Genomic DNA, 14322 nt, shown 5'->3' on the forward strand with positions numbered 1-14322 from the left:
TGCAGGTCCCAAAGGCCGGGGACAGTGCCAGCAGCTGTGAGCATGGGGTGCCTGCTGGAGAGGCACCAATATCTGCACCTCCTTAATGAGCTCAGGGGATAATAGCCACACTCGGGACCTCACGCTCCACAAGCATGGAAGGAGCACAGCGGTTCCCACCCTGGCAGGTTAGGGACAGGGAGAGACAGAGGTGAACAAGCAGCAACAACCTGATTTTAAACCATCACCAGAAGGTCCAGACATGGGGAAACCTAACGTCCCCTTCTAAAAGGGATTAGAGCCCCCAGCTCCTCGCCCCTTGAGCCCATGTCGTGCATTCACTGTGTTGGAGGGGAAGGAGGGCAAAGAGACGCAAACTTTAAGATGATTTATTCACACAAACTTGTAGCCCGGCCCCACCTCTCTCACCCAGACAGAAAACACTGACCATGATGTTTATGGAATGGCTTGGCTTCAGCTTTTAACAAAATCCTCCACAGAAGAGTGAGAGCATAACAAAGCACACACGGACAATTCCACACACAAGCAGCCAGGCCAGGAAGAATTCGCGACACGTCTCCAGGGCCCGGTTTATAAATACACCCTTCTCATGTGGTGCTCGAAGGAAGCCAGCCAGGTTACATCCACATGGCACGAAGACAGGAGCACAGCCTCGCTCTCCAGTGCTACGAGTGAAACACGAGCTGCCCCCCGCACGACTCCCTTTGCTTTGGGTACAGCCGTTCTCTCCTCCCAGGGCTGGAGCGTGTCTTTGGAAGGGCCCGCAGGACAGAGGTGTGAGGGCAGCCCCTCGCCTGCTCCTCGCCCCGCCTTGGGAAGGAGACCCAAGGCTCAAGTGCTCTTTGAACCACGGAAAGTGCGACTCCAGCAGGTGAAAGGAGCGCTCCCCCAGACCCGAGGCACTGCTCCAAACGCTCACTTGACCCTACCAGAGCAGAGTACCATTGCAGCACGAAAAAGGCTCCGTTCCTTTTAAATAAGCAGCCCCAGCTGGGTGAAGTTAATCTGAATGCCCCTTTTATTAAATGCTGTGATAGTGCAGTGGTAACATCGAACAGAGTAAGACTGTTTAAACAAAAGCTGGAAGAGCAAGAAGGTTGTGTTTTCTCTTAAAAAAAAAAAAAAAAGTTAGATGAGTTAAAACAGCATTGGTTGCCCCAAAGCAGAGATGCACAGGGGTTTTAATGTAGTGTTAAAGGTTAACTCACATCTCCTCCGTGTGTCTAACACCCCAAACATGCCTTATACTTAAGAGTCTGAGTGAAAATTAAAAGGTAGCCGGTCAGACGAGCGCACACCACACATCAGGTGATGGGGAAAGAACCAACACTGATGTGGAGAAGTCAAGGAGTTGATGATGCTGCATCTACCGCTCTGCTCCCCTACGCTGCCGGGCCCCCACGTGGCCGGGGCATGAGGCGCCTCTAGGCTAACACACCACACAGCTGCATGTAAAGAGCTCCTATGCCAGTTCATAAACATCTTCCATTTACTATTTGGTGATTACATGTGTGTATATATAGTTCTCTAGGCAACACGTTTCAATGAGATAGTCAACTCTGAGGATACACAGGCCAATCTAACAATGAGAAATGCAGTTTCAGTCCAACAGAAGCTTGTTTTCCCTTTCCTCAAGAAAGGAGATGTAACCCTCTCTCCCCTCAAAAGCATTTTCAGGTCACACTCGTGTCCCCTGCTGCAACTATTCTTCATCAGAGGAAGAGTTCTGATCCAGGGGGTACACCATGAACATCACATCTGGCCGCGACGGGACAGAGGGGTGACCAGGCCTCACGATTTCAAAGCCCAAGAAGCTGAACGTCTTCAGGAGTGGAGCTACCAAAGAGAAGGAAATCCGTTACCATCAGGAATAATCCTCTGTACCTGTGTTGCCCTAGAAGCCACGACCATCACCCCTGGCTGAGGGGGGGACTCGAGCTGTGCACTCCACTGTGGCAGCCGCCCGGTTACCCACCAGCTGCACAGCCCCGCTGCCGGGACGCACGCAGCCAGCCCGCAGCACGCCCATGTCTCTGTTCTGTGCTTAACTGGGAGGCTGCTCCCAGCACCTGCTGAGCCCTGACAGCGGGTCGTGCAGCAGCAGATGGTGATCTGCTTGCTCAGGGAGCAGTCAGAGATGTGCTGTCTCCATGAGGACCTGGAGCTCGCTGCAGCCTCAGCTCAGCTGTGCACGTTACCCCAGGAAAGCTGCAGCCCAGGAGCCCCACACATGCTCATCTGGGTCAGGTGAGGTTACGTGGCACTAGTGGGGTGCGCGTCCCCTTGTTACTACAGCGGCTGCTCCCCTGTGACCTGAGAGCCACCCTGCCACAGCACCTCATCTCTGCAGCACCTTCTGATGACTGGCCTCAGAGCTCCGCACAGTCACGCAGAGCAGCTCCTACATGCCTTCAAGGCAGCGCTGAAGTTCAGCTCTACAAAGACTCAGAGCCTGGAACACTCTAGAACTCATACAAACAAGCCAGATTCAACAGCAACACTCCCCGTGCTGTTTAAAAACGAGTAAAACCCAGCATCAGATATCCCCTGTAAACAGCCACCACAGAGGTCACCTATGCAGCCACTGCTGGTGACACACTAGAGCAAGAACTCTGGAAATTAATCTTGGTATCATAACGTGGAGCGACATCTTCCTGGGGTCAGCACAGCTTAGCTGTAATAACGTGCTTCACTTCAGAGGAGGCAGTGCAGCTTGCGAAGCAGCAGAATAAAATTAGAATTAAGATTTGAATTATTCCTGCCATGGTAATTGCTTGGTTACTAGCCTGCGTCTAGTAGGATTTGAAGTGACACATACGTAGCTTGGTACCTCATCACAAATCTCCAACTTCCGTGCTCTAATCACTCATCCGACACATCTATCTTTAGGTCCTAATGCAGTCCCCTTAAGCCCTAAGCATCTATAGCCAGGGTCAGGATTACCTGTAGGTCTAGGAAGGGCAAAAGTGCCAGGAGGTCTTTAAAAAGCAGATGAGCACAAGGGCAACAAGCTACCAGTATTCATTTACCATGTATTAACCTCTCCTGGGTTTCCCCTAGCAAATCACAGAAGATCACAGAATCCTGGTGCCAAATGCCTTCACTCCCTACCCAAGAAGTATTGTTAACCACTTTCTGGACAGGAAAGTCCTCCATGTTACTCAGGAGCAGCTTTCTCCTTGAGAGGACTAGTAATAATTTAACTGCAGGACAGTAGAGCATATCCAGCTGGAGAAATCAAGATATTCTCTCTCCCTCAGTCTCAAGACAGGGCTCATTTCCTGCATGAGAAACCATTGCTGGCTTGTAAGAACAGAAATTCTGCACGTCACAATTCCTGCAGTAGGTGTCCCCTGAAGCCCTGGGATGGCCAGATTTTTGTACAGACCCAGCAGCACCATTTCAGATCTAAGGAGCAAACCTCGCAGCAGGGCTGATTTCTCACCTCTATCTTCTCTGCTTTTTCTGAAGCAAATAAAGACGTAGTTTACTTTCATTTTTTCTTCAGCAAATTCCAACAGAGCTGATAACCTGCCAAGGAGGAAGAAGACAAAAGAACATCAGCTATAGGAAGTCCTGTCCCGAGGAAGCCACTGAGCACTATCAAGTGTTTGGATGTTGTCAGGCAGAAAGATCACTTGTTTACAGACGCCTTCCAGCGAACAATGGGTGCTGAAACAATGCACTTCCTGCCTTCACGTCCAGCCCTGCAGAACCAAGAGCTGTCCTGCACCAGGTCACCCTACAGGTCCGTGTCCCTGGCACCTCCCTGGCAGCACGCACAGCCCCGCCAGCCAGGAGTTCTGCATACAATCTTCAGACGTGGGAAGCTGAATATTGCAGCTGTTTACGTTCCCTCCACACGGGATTTCTAAGTTTTGCACTTTAAAGATTTAAAAAAAAATAGAATAAAATAAAAGAGCTCATGCCAGGCAGAAGAGAAAACCATCGCTGCAGGAGCATGTGCATAGGCAAAGCTGTTTCCTGAACATATCATCTGGATGGCACAGCTGAGGAGCTGCATCGTGAAACCCAGCTTCCTTCCAGCCAAATCATTTCTGCCCCTCTCTTGACGGGAGCAGAGTGGCACTGACCCCATCCGAGCCCCAGGGACCCGCGCGGTGCTGCCACCGGCCGTGTAACCATTTACGATGCCGGCTGCTAGAGCGGTGACAAACAGGGCTCGAATCGAGATCTAATTAAACAGCAGTCAGTGAGACTGGAGTGCACCGAGGGAGATTAAATTTGCAAGGATTTTGTTAATATGGTAATGAACTACTTTAATTATAGCCTCTACTAGGCTGTTTTACCTAGCTAAAAATAATCTTGCAAAATCGTGCTTGAAGTCATGATGAGCTGGGCGGGTAAATACCCCCACGGAAGAACCTGCTCCCAGGAGAGCAGGCACACGGACAGCCAAAGGATTTACGGGCTGACTGCGGAAATTATGCAGGAACATTTATCTGGACTCAGATTCCAAGGCAACGAGCATGAGACAGCAGGAATACTGGCACTTACTGAAGGCGCCCAATGATGTTTTTTTGCAATTAGCTCGTGTCATTTGCTGGTAAACCCGATTTGGAAATTTAGGAGGGCTTGAGAGAGCTCTGCACAGGAATCTGGTGAAGCCACATCTACGCTACAGCGCTCCCTGCCAGCGGAGATCTCTGGCGAAGCACTTGGCAGGAAGTCGCTGCTCTGGAAGCTGCGTTTACACAAACTTCCCAGAGCAGAGCTGTCTGGACAAAACACTGCCGTATTCTGCCAGCAGAGAAAAAAATCAGATTCTGGCAGAGCCAGAAGCCCGCATGGCAGCAGCCCAAGAGCAGAACCACCTACTGATGAGAAGGAGCACATCAATATAATGGAGTTTTTCCCTGAAAGACAGGAAGACACTTGCCAAAATAAATACTTGCCAATTGGCCAGCGGAACAGAATTTTCCACAAAGTATGCAAAGAATCACTCCACTCATTTCTTGCTTATTTTTCATTAGCACTGGACCTCAAAAACAGTAACTCGTCTCAAATGATCTCCAAGGGGGGGAAAAATACATATGGAGGGCCAACAGGACGCTTCTCTGAAGACAAGGCAGCAAAGACGTGCTTTAGCTGTACAGATCAGGAAGAGAGGAGCCGTACATACGTACGGCTGGTTCTCCCCACACATGGAACATCACCAGCATAAGAGAAATGCTGCTCCCTGTGGGCATAGCTCCAGGCTGCCAAACTCACCCTTCTTTGCTTCCATCAGCTAATAATCCGTCAGGGATTTCCACAAAGAGGCTCTGATTCGAGAGCACTGCATCCCAGGAGGAGGTCTTCACCTCTGTGACCTTGTACTGGAAGTGGACAATATGAGGCTTCCCTTCGTGCACTGGGACATCTTGGTTAACAGTGATCTTCTCGTCCTGGACAGGGGAGGGAGGAGAGCTCGTGAAATATGCTTTAAGGTTAAAGAAAATTAAGTGTGAAACTACAGACCAGAAGTGTAAGAGACCATCCTTAAGTGAACAAGCAAAGGGGCTGTGCTTTCAGTGGGAGCGCCCTCCCAAAGAACTGGGATCAGCCCTTGCACACCGCTGTGTGCCTCAAGTCTTGCCAGCCACTAAAATCCAGCCCCAGGAGACCCACCACGGCTCACAAAGGTACGCACCACAAGGCTCAAGCTCACACCCGAGTCTTGGCGCTCCTCACACCCACAAGAGTTAAGAGCTATTGTTCTAAGCTGCCTGTATTTCCCAGAACACCTCGATTTTATTCTGGCCTAACAAAGAAACAGGAGTGCAAAGTAAAACCCTACATCCTAACAGGCAGGGGAGATGCAAATGCAAAATAAACGCTGTAATAATTTTACTGAGAACATTATACTTTTCCCTTCCCCTTTCATTGGCTCGGGGACACACCAAAACGAGTATTCCGGCCTTGGAGTGATTTTCTAGTCATGCTTTTCTGTTCAAGAGAACGCCGTTTTGCATATTCCCATTATATTCAATTTCTGGGCAGCAAGAGCCCATTCATTCACCGCAGCTCCCAGCCACATCTTTGGAGGGCGGTTCATGAACTACCCTTCAAAGAACACAACCGACAAGCTGCAGTAGCATCTGCTGTAGCAGCCTGGCCACTTTTGTCTCCCCAGTCCCCAGCACAGTCTTTTTGTTTAAGGGATGACCACAAATTGCTTTCCCAGATTTTACAACCAACTGGTATGGCAAATGGCTCGCCTCCCGGTGTAGGGGAGGAGAATACATAGCACAGAGACCCCCAGAATAGACAGAAGCTATGCGGATGTGAAAATTGTGACAGTTTTTTCCAGAGACCACAAACGTCCATGTCCCCCTCTAACACTTCCCTAACAAGCGTGCAGCCAGCCTCAAATTCAGCTTAGCAGTTCCTAGAAAACAATTCCGTGGTTAAATGCCATTCCTCCTCCTGGCAGTCTCTGTAGGCAGTTGGCTTGCCCAATGTTTTCCACATTTAACTTCAAAAAGCCCCACTGAAACAACTGAAGAAATTCGTTAGGCTCCAGAGTTAATTAACACTGTCAACTCCAAAGGCTACATCGTTCCCACCTGCTGGGCTGCAGGCTCGTGCACGCTGTCACACGTACGTCGCTGGTGCGGCTCCGACAGGCCGGAGCAAACCAGGGAAGAGAAGCCAAGCCTGTGCTGCTCCCGAGCTTCAGGAACACCTGAAGGAGCTGCTTTACTCCGCAGGGTCACTGGGCAGGTGTCCGTGCAGCCTCTGGGCATTTTATTTTATCAGGGTGAGTGACTGAGCAGCTCACCATGAGCTCTGACCTGCTGACCAGCCGCTGGGCTGACAACAGAACAAGCGCTTTGGCTGCGGAACGACAGCACCTCACCAGACTGTCCTTAATAAATCCCTTAGAGGCACATCTACGCACCTCTGAGCACAGCGCCCGCACCCAGGGACATTTAACACAGCTTGGATCTGCAGAATTCCTCCTCACAGCCACAGGGTGGGCAGGGGGTATCGCCTTGCGGCTGTTTTATACGACTAAGGTGTAAGCATTGCAGAAAGGACAATGCTCAGCAAAACCATCTGAGAACATTCCTGGGCTCCTCCACCCAGTTTCCCAGTGGTTTAACCCCTGTTACCACATATTGAAACAGTCCAGCTCCCTCGGTTTGACCGCTGTGACAAGGGAGAAGCCAGCGGGCACGTTAATGCTGGCGACGAGGTCAGCTCCGCATGCAAGTCAGGAACTGCCCGGCTCTGTAACCGGGGCAGAGGAAGCTGCCGTTTGTTTGAAGCGCACAAAGCTGAGCACGGGCCCACTGCAAAACAACTTTACACTTCATCGGAGTAAATATCCTGCAGGAAGTAAGTTTATTCATTGAGTTTGAAAGGAGCCTGCGTGGTTGTGCTTGCTGTCAGGTTTCACCACGGTTTTAAGCCAAGCTCAGCAAGAAGCCCACCAGCAGCTGCTCCAGAAGAGGTTAAACCAGACAGCTGCTGGTGGAGCCACAAGAGAGCTGCGGCGAGAGTCAGGTTTGAGCCCAGCGAGAGCTCTGCACCGCAGAGGTCTATTTAAAAACAGAGCAAAACAAGGGGAGTACGCACATCTTTCACCAGTGACTTCATGGGAGCCTTTTACAGTTGTTTTCCTGAGCAGAGAACGTCTCCATTTCAGAAGAGAGCTCTCTCAAGGAAGAGAAGCTCACAGATGCTGTTCTCATACTTCACGAAAACAAGAGCAGGGCGAGGAAGCTGAGTAAAGCAGGCTGGGACTGACACGCTGGAGGGGGAGGCACACGCGTGCGTTTGCGTGGGAAGGCTGGCAGAAGCCTGCAAGAACAGGGGAAGAGCTTTTCTGTCGTCACGTAGCCCTGCTGCAACCAGAAGTCAGGCGCTTTCAAAGCCTTCCCCAGGCTCCCAACCTAGGGAGCTTTTTGCGAGCCCCCCGATCCACAGCTCGCTATGGCGAAGGCGGCGTAACCGCAGGGATTAACTGAACCAGTTCCCCTGGTTCTGTGAGAATTAAGCTTACGCTGCCTGGCTCGGGCAGCTGGTGTTTTATTCCCGTGTATCAAAATAGAGCTAGCGAGACCCCGAGGAGAGGAGCTGTTCCTGGGAAGCAGCAGCCCAGAGTGTGCTGGAACCTGCTCAGAGCACAACCCTGTTTATGCATCAAGCGTTTGGTTTCAGCCCACCCCTGCCAGACACCCCCACCACGCTGCCTTGTACCCCCAGCTGCCCAAACCCCTCTCTGCAACCCCGGGCTCTGTTTCAGCGACTCGAGGCCGTGAGGACCAGCTTCCCCTCAGCGACAACTCACCAAGAGGTGCTGGCAGGAAAGGAAGGAGGCACACTGTGATCTGCCACAGCCAGGTGGCTCCAGAAGCCCCCACAAGCAGCCTGCTGTCCGCAGGCACTACACCTGCAGCCTCCTGCCAAGTTTGCTAGCCAGAGCACGGACATTGCACAAAGCCCTTCCTGGCTGTCCAGCACTGACTCCCACCGCCGTTGCTTTCCCAGCTCTACAAAGCTCCCTCGATAAAGGGCCGAGCACCAGGTCTCTTAAAATGAAAATACCAACAACTATCGGGAGCCCCAGCTGCCTAATCCATACCGCTGCTGTACACAAGCGCTGTGCTGCGTGCTCAGGAGGAGGCAGGCTCGTTCAGAAAGGTCACCCCTTGAACTGGAACAGCTGACACAGCTGGAAAAAGTACTTAAGCTTTTGGGCCCAGATGCCTTTCCAGGTCACACTGGCTGAAAAGCCCAGCCTGCCATACCTGCTGCGCCGCCGGCTTGAGCAGGCTGCAGAGAGGGGCAGAGAATCACAGAACTGTTCAGGTTGGAAAAGGCCTCTGAGATCACCGAGTCCAACCTGGAGCCTTGCACTGGCAAGTCCACCACTAAGCCATGCTACAAAGTCCTACAGGTACATGTTTCTTGGAGACCTCTGGGGATGGTGACTCAGCCCCTTCCCTGGGCAGCCGGTTCCAATGGCACCCAACCCTTTCAGGAAAGAAATTTCTCCTAATATCCAACCAACTCCCTGCCACACCAGCACAAGTTGAGGCCAATCCCATCGTCACATCAGAGGTGGGACTTTAAACCGCTGGAGGTGGTTTAAAAACGCAACCTGTTCCACCTTGGGATGAGCTGCATTAAGGAAGGGACCAATCCTCTGACAGATTCTGGTGGCAAGGCGGGTTTTGTCAGCAAAACCCTGGAAGAAGTTGTGTTCTTACTTCCGAGAAGCAGCTATCTGGACGAGATCTCCACAGGCAGCAAGCCCTGCCTACACACCACCACCGAAAGCTTCTGTGCTAATTCAAGGCTGTACTGAAATCAAGTCCCTCAAAGCCTTCAAACCGTGACTCTTTCCACCAGCATCTCCTCCGTGTCTAGACTATTTTCCACCTCTGGTCTTGCTTGGTGTGTATGCAAGGCTTGGCAAATTTGGCCTGCAGGAGCTGAAGTTGCAGGGTCACTATTTGCCATCTGTCAGACCCTGACAGAATGCATTTCGTATCCTGAGCCCTCCTGAAGCTGCTCATGTCTCTTCTTTGTGCAGAACGAAGCCAGCTGAGCTGCTTGCTGCCTCTCTGGACTTCACATCCCTCTAACATCTGCGGCAATTCAATTCAACAGCATTAAGCTGATGCCACATTGTTATTAAGAGGCTAGAGCTTGACATTTATTCACAAGGCAAGCAGGCAAGGCACATGCTACAAATTCACCAGCTCTGCATTAAAGCCAAGTTCTCGGAACGCAGCCGTGAGGTCTCTTGTTTCTCATGAATTTCTACAGGAGACTTTGGTAGCTGCGACCTGGAAGGGCCTGCATCCTTTCATCGTATGAAGGCTGCTTGCCTCCCACAGGGTAATTAAAATCAAGTCTAACACCTATGACAGCAATTCTGTCTGAGCAGCCAAATCTGCAAGCTTAGCATAAATTCAGGCAGCCTCATCTGATAGCACTTTACACCCTGGCTTGGGGAGAAACAGTGCCTGTCCCAGAAGGGAGACAGATGTGCAGCACTGTAACGTAACACAGAGAAGCTGCACAAGTGCTGATTATTCCACAGAAAGAGCCAATTCATCTGAAAGCCAAGAGGAAAGATCCTTTAGAATGAGGGTGGCCAGGGAACAAAAGCAACACAGACCCACATACTCCTAGGCAAGTTTGCAGACACGAACACCCCACGATCTTGCCTCACCCTCTGTGTGCATTCCAGAAACCTTCCAGTTTGTGAGCCTCCTGCTTTTGTGAGGTTCAGGCAGCGTTACCTTCTGGACCAGGGCACGGGAAGGAGCTTATCGACCCTTCTCCCTCGGCATTTCACCTTTCTGCTCCCCGCTTCCTCTTTTTGCGCAACATGTAAGAAGTTGCTTCACGTGCTGATAACGCCAGCTCCGCAGGCAGCAGCGGAAACAGGCTCTGGGAACCGGGCTAGCCAGTCATTTGCTGCACACCTTTGATAAGAAGTTTCATAATAAACAGGTGACACTTAGGCAAGGCAGAGCTGCACGCAGCTCAGTAATCTGCCAACAGGGCTGCTGAAAAAGCTGTTTCCCCATTTATTACCTTGAAGACTTTTGCATTTATTCCCATCAGGCTGCGGAAGGAAGCGAGCAGATTTGATACATGAATCATTGTTTAGACATCAGATCTTTCTCACCTTATATATCAGAGCTGAAAGAGAAGGATCCCTGCTACCCCCTCGCCCACCGGGGATCTTCGACAGTGGGTGAGGGGCATCAGGAGCACCACAGAGGCCCTGGAACGATGTGCCTGCAGCACTGCAGCTGGGGACAGTTACTCAAAGGTAAGATACTACTGCAAGACAAAAAGGGACAACAAAAAAACACCAGGTTACGTTAGCAGGGGTCATAGTTTCCGATACTCCCGCTCCCCATAACCCCAAACCGCCTGTGTTCCTGCTCCCCTGTGGCACGTGAGGGGCAGCTACCGAGCCCTCAGTGCCCGGAGGTCCACGTTAGAACACTTTGCTGCCCCGGCACTGTTGTTTCGGCGAAGGGCAGCGTTCTGCTCGAAATGGAGGAGGGGCTCTGCAGCCAAGATCCCAGAGAGTGCTGAGCAACCTCATGCTAATAAGGGACGCCTGGAAGACTGCCAATAGCAGATGGCTGGAAACGCATGACCAGATGAGCACACATTTTCTGTAGACAAATATCTACAAATAGATCAACAGGGCCCAGAAGGAGGAGGTTTAAGTTTCACATTTTCAAAACAGGGAGGAGGCAGAAGGGTTGGTTCTTCAGATACCTTGAACGTACTCCGCAGCATCCCAGTTGACATTTTCACACGCACGTGAAACACCATACCAGCATCCTTCAGCCCAACCCTAAATGTTACAAGTTCACCCCACAGACTTTGTCCTAAGATCTATTTTGAGAGCTTAACGCAAGAAGAAAAAGTTCCCCTTGCGGTCTTTGAGTTTGCTGGGATCTCATCTGTATGCTCCTTTAGGATCACTTCTAACACAGGCTTTAACACCTATCCTAGCTTTCAGCCCATCCATGGAATCAAGTGATTTTCCTCCTGGAGCGTGGCTTCCTGCATCAGCACCACAGAAGCTCTTTGCCAAGGCACGGGGCAGCAGCGGTTACTCCGCTCCCAAAGCCTGCAAAGGCACCGCAGAGACGCCAGTCATTCTGCAGCATTCCCACAACGAAACCCGCCAGCACGAAGCTATGCAAACATCACCTTGCCACAGCTTCCCGGGGAAATAAAGGGGAACGGGAGGGTTTTCAGTAGGCAAACTGTGGGAGGAACACGGCTGTACGGGACAGCCTCTGGAGAAGCGTTCACAAGTGGCTGGCTGGCCTGAAACTCCTCAGGTGAGGTGTTTCCAGGACGGTATTTTTCACCCCAGGGCCTCTCCAGGAGCGAGGCAGTCCTCAGGATCACAGCAAGCACTGAGCTGCACCACCTACACGGCACACAGGGAACACACACCAACAGGCTGCAAACAAACTACCGGAACATTTATGGATGCCAAGAAAACCAACCCAACAGCCTGCAAACGTGGTTACGACACAGGCTGAATCTGCTAAGATCTTGGCTATCCACCTCATACCGAGCTAATCTTTCTACAGGAAACACAAATATTCTTCCTCCGCACGCTTCCTTCTCCTCCAGGTTCGCTAGGCAGGGCTCTCCAGGGGTGCTCCCACACGGCCGTGCCATATAGCCGATGCTGCTTGCAGAAAAGGCTGCTCAGACGCGCTCGGAAGAGATATTAAGCAGTTGCATCGAAGACGTCTGAGGGCAAAATCCCTTCCACACATGCTCAGTTGCGCTCTGTATTAATACAGTCCCTCCGCACGGCATGACTGGGGCTATCAATGGACCAGTGTGTATTCAGTAGTAGTGGATGTGGAGAGGCATGACAAAGCACTTTGCTGTGCAATTCCCCACCCCCAGAAAGCTGTTGGCAGCTTTGTTTTTCCCTTCCCTCCTCCCTCACCCCCCCAGCTAACAATGTACTATTGATAGCTCTCTCCAACTTGCGGCCAATGCATCAAGAAGCTGGATAATGAAGTGTAGTTGTGGGAAAAAAAAATATAAAAAAAAAAGGCAGCAGTTTTCATGCAAAGCAGCTCAAGGCACTTCCCAGTTTTGCTTCCTCTGGCACATGCAGAAGTCAAAACACAAGACCCCTTCAAGCGCTGAGCCTCCAGGGATTCGCCTAGCCCAGACCTGCACACTGCCTCTCTCCTCCCACCAAACTCTGCAGCTGCAGCCAGGCAGGGCCCTAAAAGCAGCCCCGGGGTGCAAGCATGTGCGGGGGGCACAAATTATGAGGTTTTGCTTCATCCCGATGTGCATCAGCAGCAGTCCTGCCAAGAACTTCATGCAACGGCCTAGCAAAACCTTGTCCCTTGACGTTTAGAGCTTAAAATTAGGAGTGCTCTCCCATCCGCTGCGGCCCCTCTTCTTTTGGCTTTCCAGCAGCTCAAGGTAAAAGGCATCGAGCTCAGCAAGGGCCTTTCGCTGAAGCGGCTCCCAGAGCTTCTTGACTAAGTCCTGCCTGAAACGGGAGCTGCTGCCAAGCATGCCTGCCCAGCCCGCGGGTGTCATTTCAGCTCGCCACACTGCCAGCGGTCCCAGATCCGTGCCCCGGCCCTGGGCAGCGCAGGGAACGATGACTCCACTCCACAGCCCGCTCCCGCCGGCTCTCCAACACCTGCAGGCCGCTGCCACTTTTTGTCCATGCCAACAACTGGCACCGCTGGGTCTAAAAGGCTCCACTTTTTTTTTTTTTTAAACTTGCACTGAAGACTTGTGCCGGGTGGATGGACCCACGCAGCCTCCTCGGCGTTACGGAAACAAACCTGCTTTCTTTTTAGAGGCGGCTCTGAGGATGCAGATGAGCGAAGCCCAGAAAAACAAGTCCCTGCGCTGTCAGCCCCGCACGGAGGAGCCGCAGCAGCAGAACACCTCGTAAACACCCCGCAGGAGCCCAGCACGGCTCGGTGCCGGCCCCGCAGGGTACGCACCTCAACAGCCCCTCAACACCGGGCCGAGGGGCTCGGGGACAGCCCAGCGGCCCAGGGGAGCCCCCCGCAGAGGATGCCCATGTCCCCCCGGGCTCGGAGCCGCCCCGCAGGGCGCTGCCCACACTCCGGGCCCAGCCGCCCCCCGCCCGCCTCCGCCGAGGGAAGGCCGCGGCCCGCCGGGCCCACCCGGCCGGGGCTCCCCGAGCCCAGCAGCCGCGGCCCGCCGAGGAGCCGAGCCGAGCCGAGCCGAGCCGAGCCGCGCACCTGTCCTGGGTGTTTATCATCCTCGGCTGCCTCCGGCTGCGCTGGGCTCCGCTCCGCTCCGCACCTCCTCCCTCCGCCGCCGCCGCGCTCCGACTGACCCCGCCGCGCGCCGCGCCACGCCCCCTTCCCCTCGCGCGCGCGGCCCCGCCCACCGCGCTCGGCCCCGCCCACCGCGCTCCCCTCTCCCCCCACCCCTCTCTGCGCGCGCCGGGCCCGCTGGGTAACGCCGCCGCCCCAAACAAAGGCGCGCGTGGCGCATGCGCGCTGCGCTCCTCTCGCCCCCTCCTCGCCCCCGCCCCTCGGCGCCGCCGGAGGAGCCCTGGGGGGAGCGGGGCGCGGGGGGGGCTCGGGGCGCTGCGGGTGCGGCCCCAGAGCGGCTCGGGCTGGGAGGGACCTCAGGGGTCACCCGGTTCCAACCCCCTGCCTCAGGCAGGGATGCTACCAGCTAGACCGGGTTGCTCAGGGCCTCATCTGACCTGGTCCTGAGCACCCCCGGGGATGGGGCGTCCACAGCTCCTCTGGGCGGTTTATGCCGGTGCCCCACCACCCTCTGAGTGAA

At 53.2% G+C, this 14322-nt stretch overlaps 1 protein-coding gene across 1 annotated transcript; it reads right to left on the minus strand.

Moving 5' to 3' along the window:
• Positions 1-352: 352 nt before the first annotated feature.
• On the minus strand, positions 353-13852 carry OAZ2 (ornithine decarboxylase antizyme 2). The gene is given in 6 exon segments (XM_035335932.1): positions 353-1836; positions 3446-3531; positions 5233-5408; positions 10655-10735; positions 10737-10812; positions 13764-13852. Coding segments are annotated over 6 exon segments (573 nt in total). The 5' UTR covers positions 13784-13852; the 3' UTR covers positions 353-1702.
• Positions 13853-14322: the final 470 nt, after the last annotated feature.

This window comes from Oxyura jamaicensis, chromosome 10 (genome assembly GCF_011077185.1).
Source record: "Oxyura jamaicensis isolate SHBP4307 breed ruddy duck chromosome 10, BPBGC_Ojam_1.0, whole genome shotgun sequence".
NCBI classification, from domain to species: Eukaryota; Metazoa; Chordata; class Aves; order Anseriformes; family Anatidae; genus Oxyura; species Oxyura jamaicensis.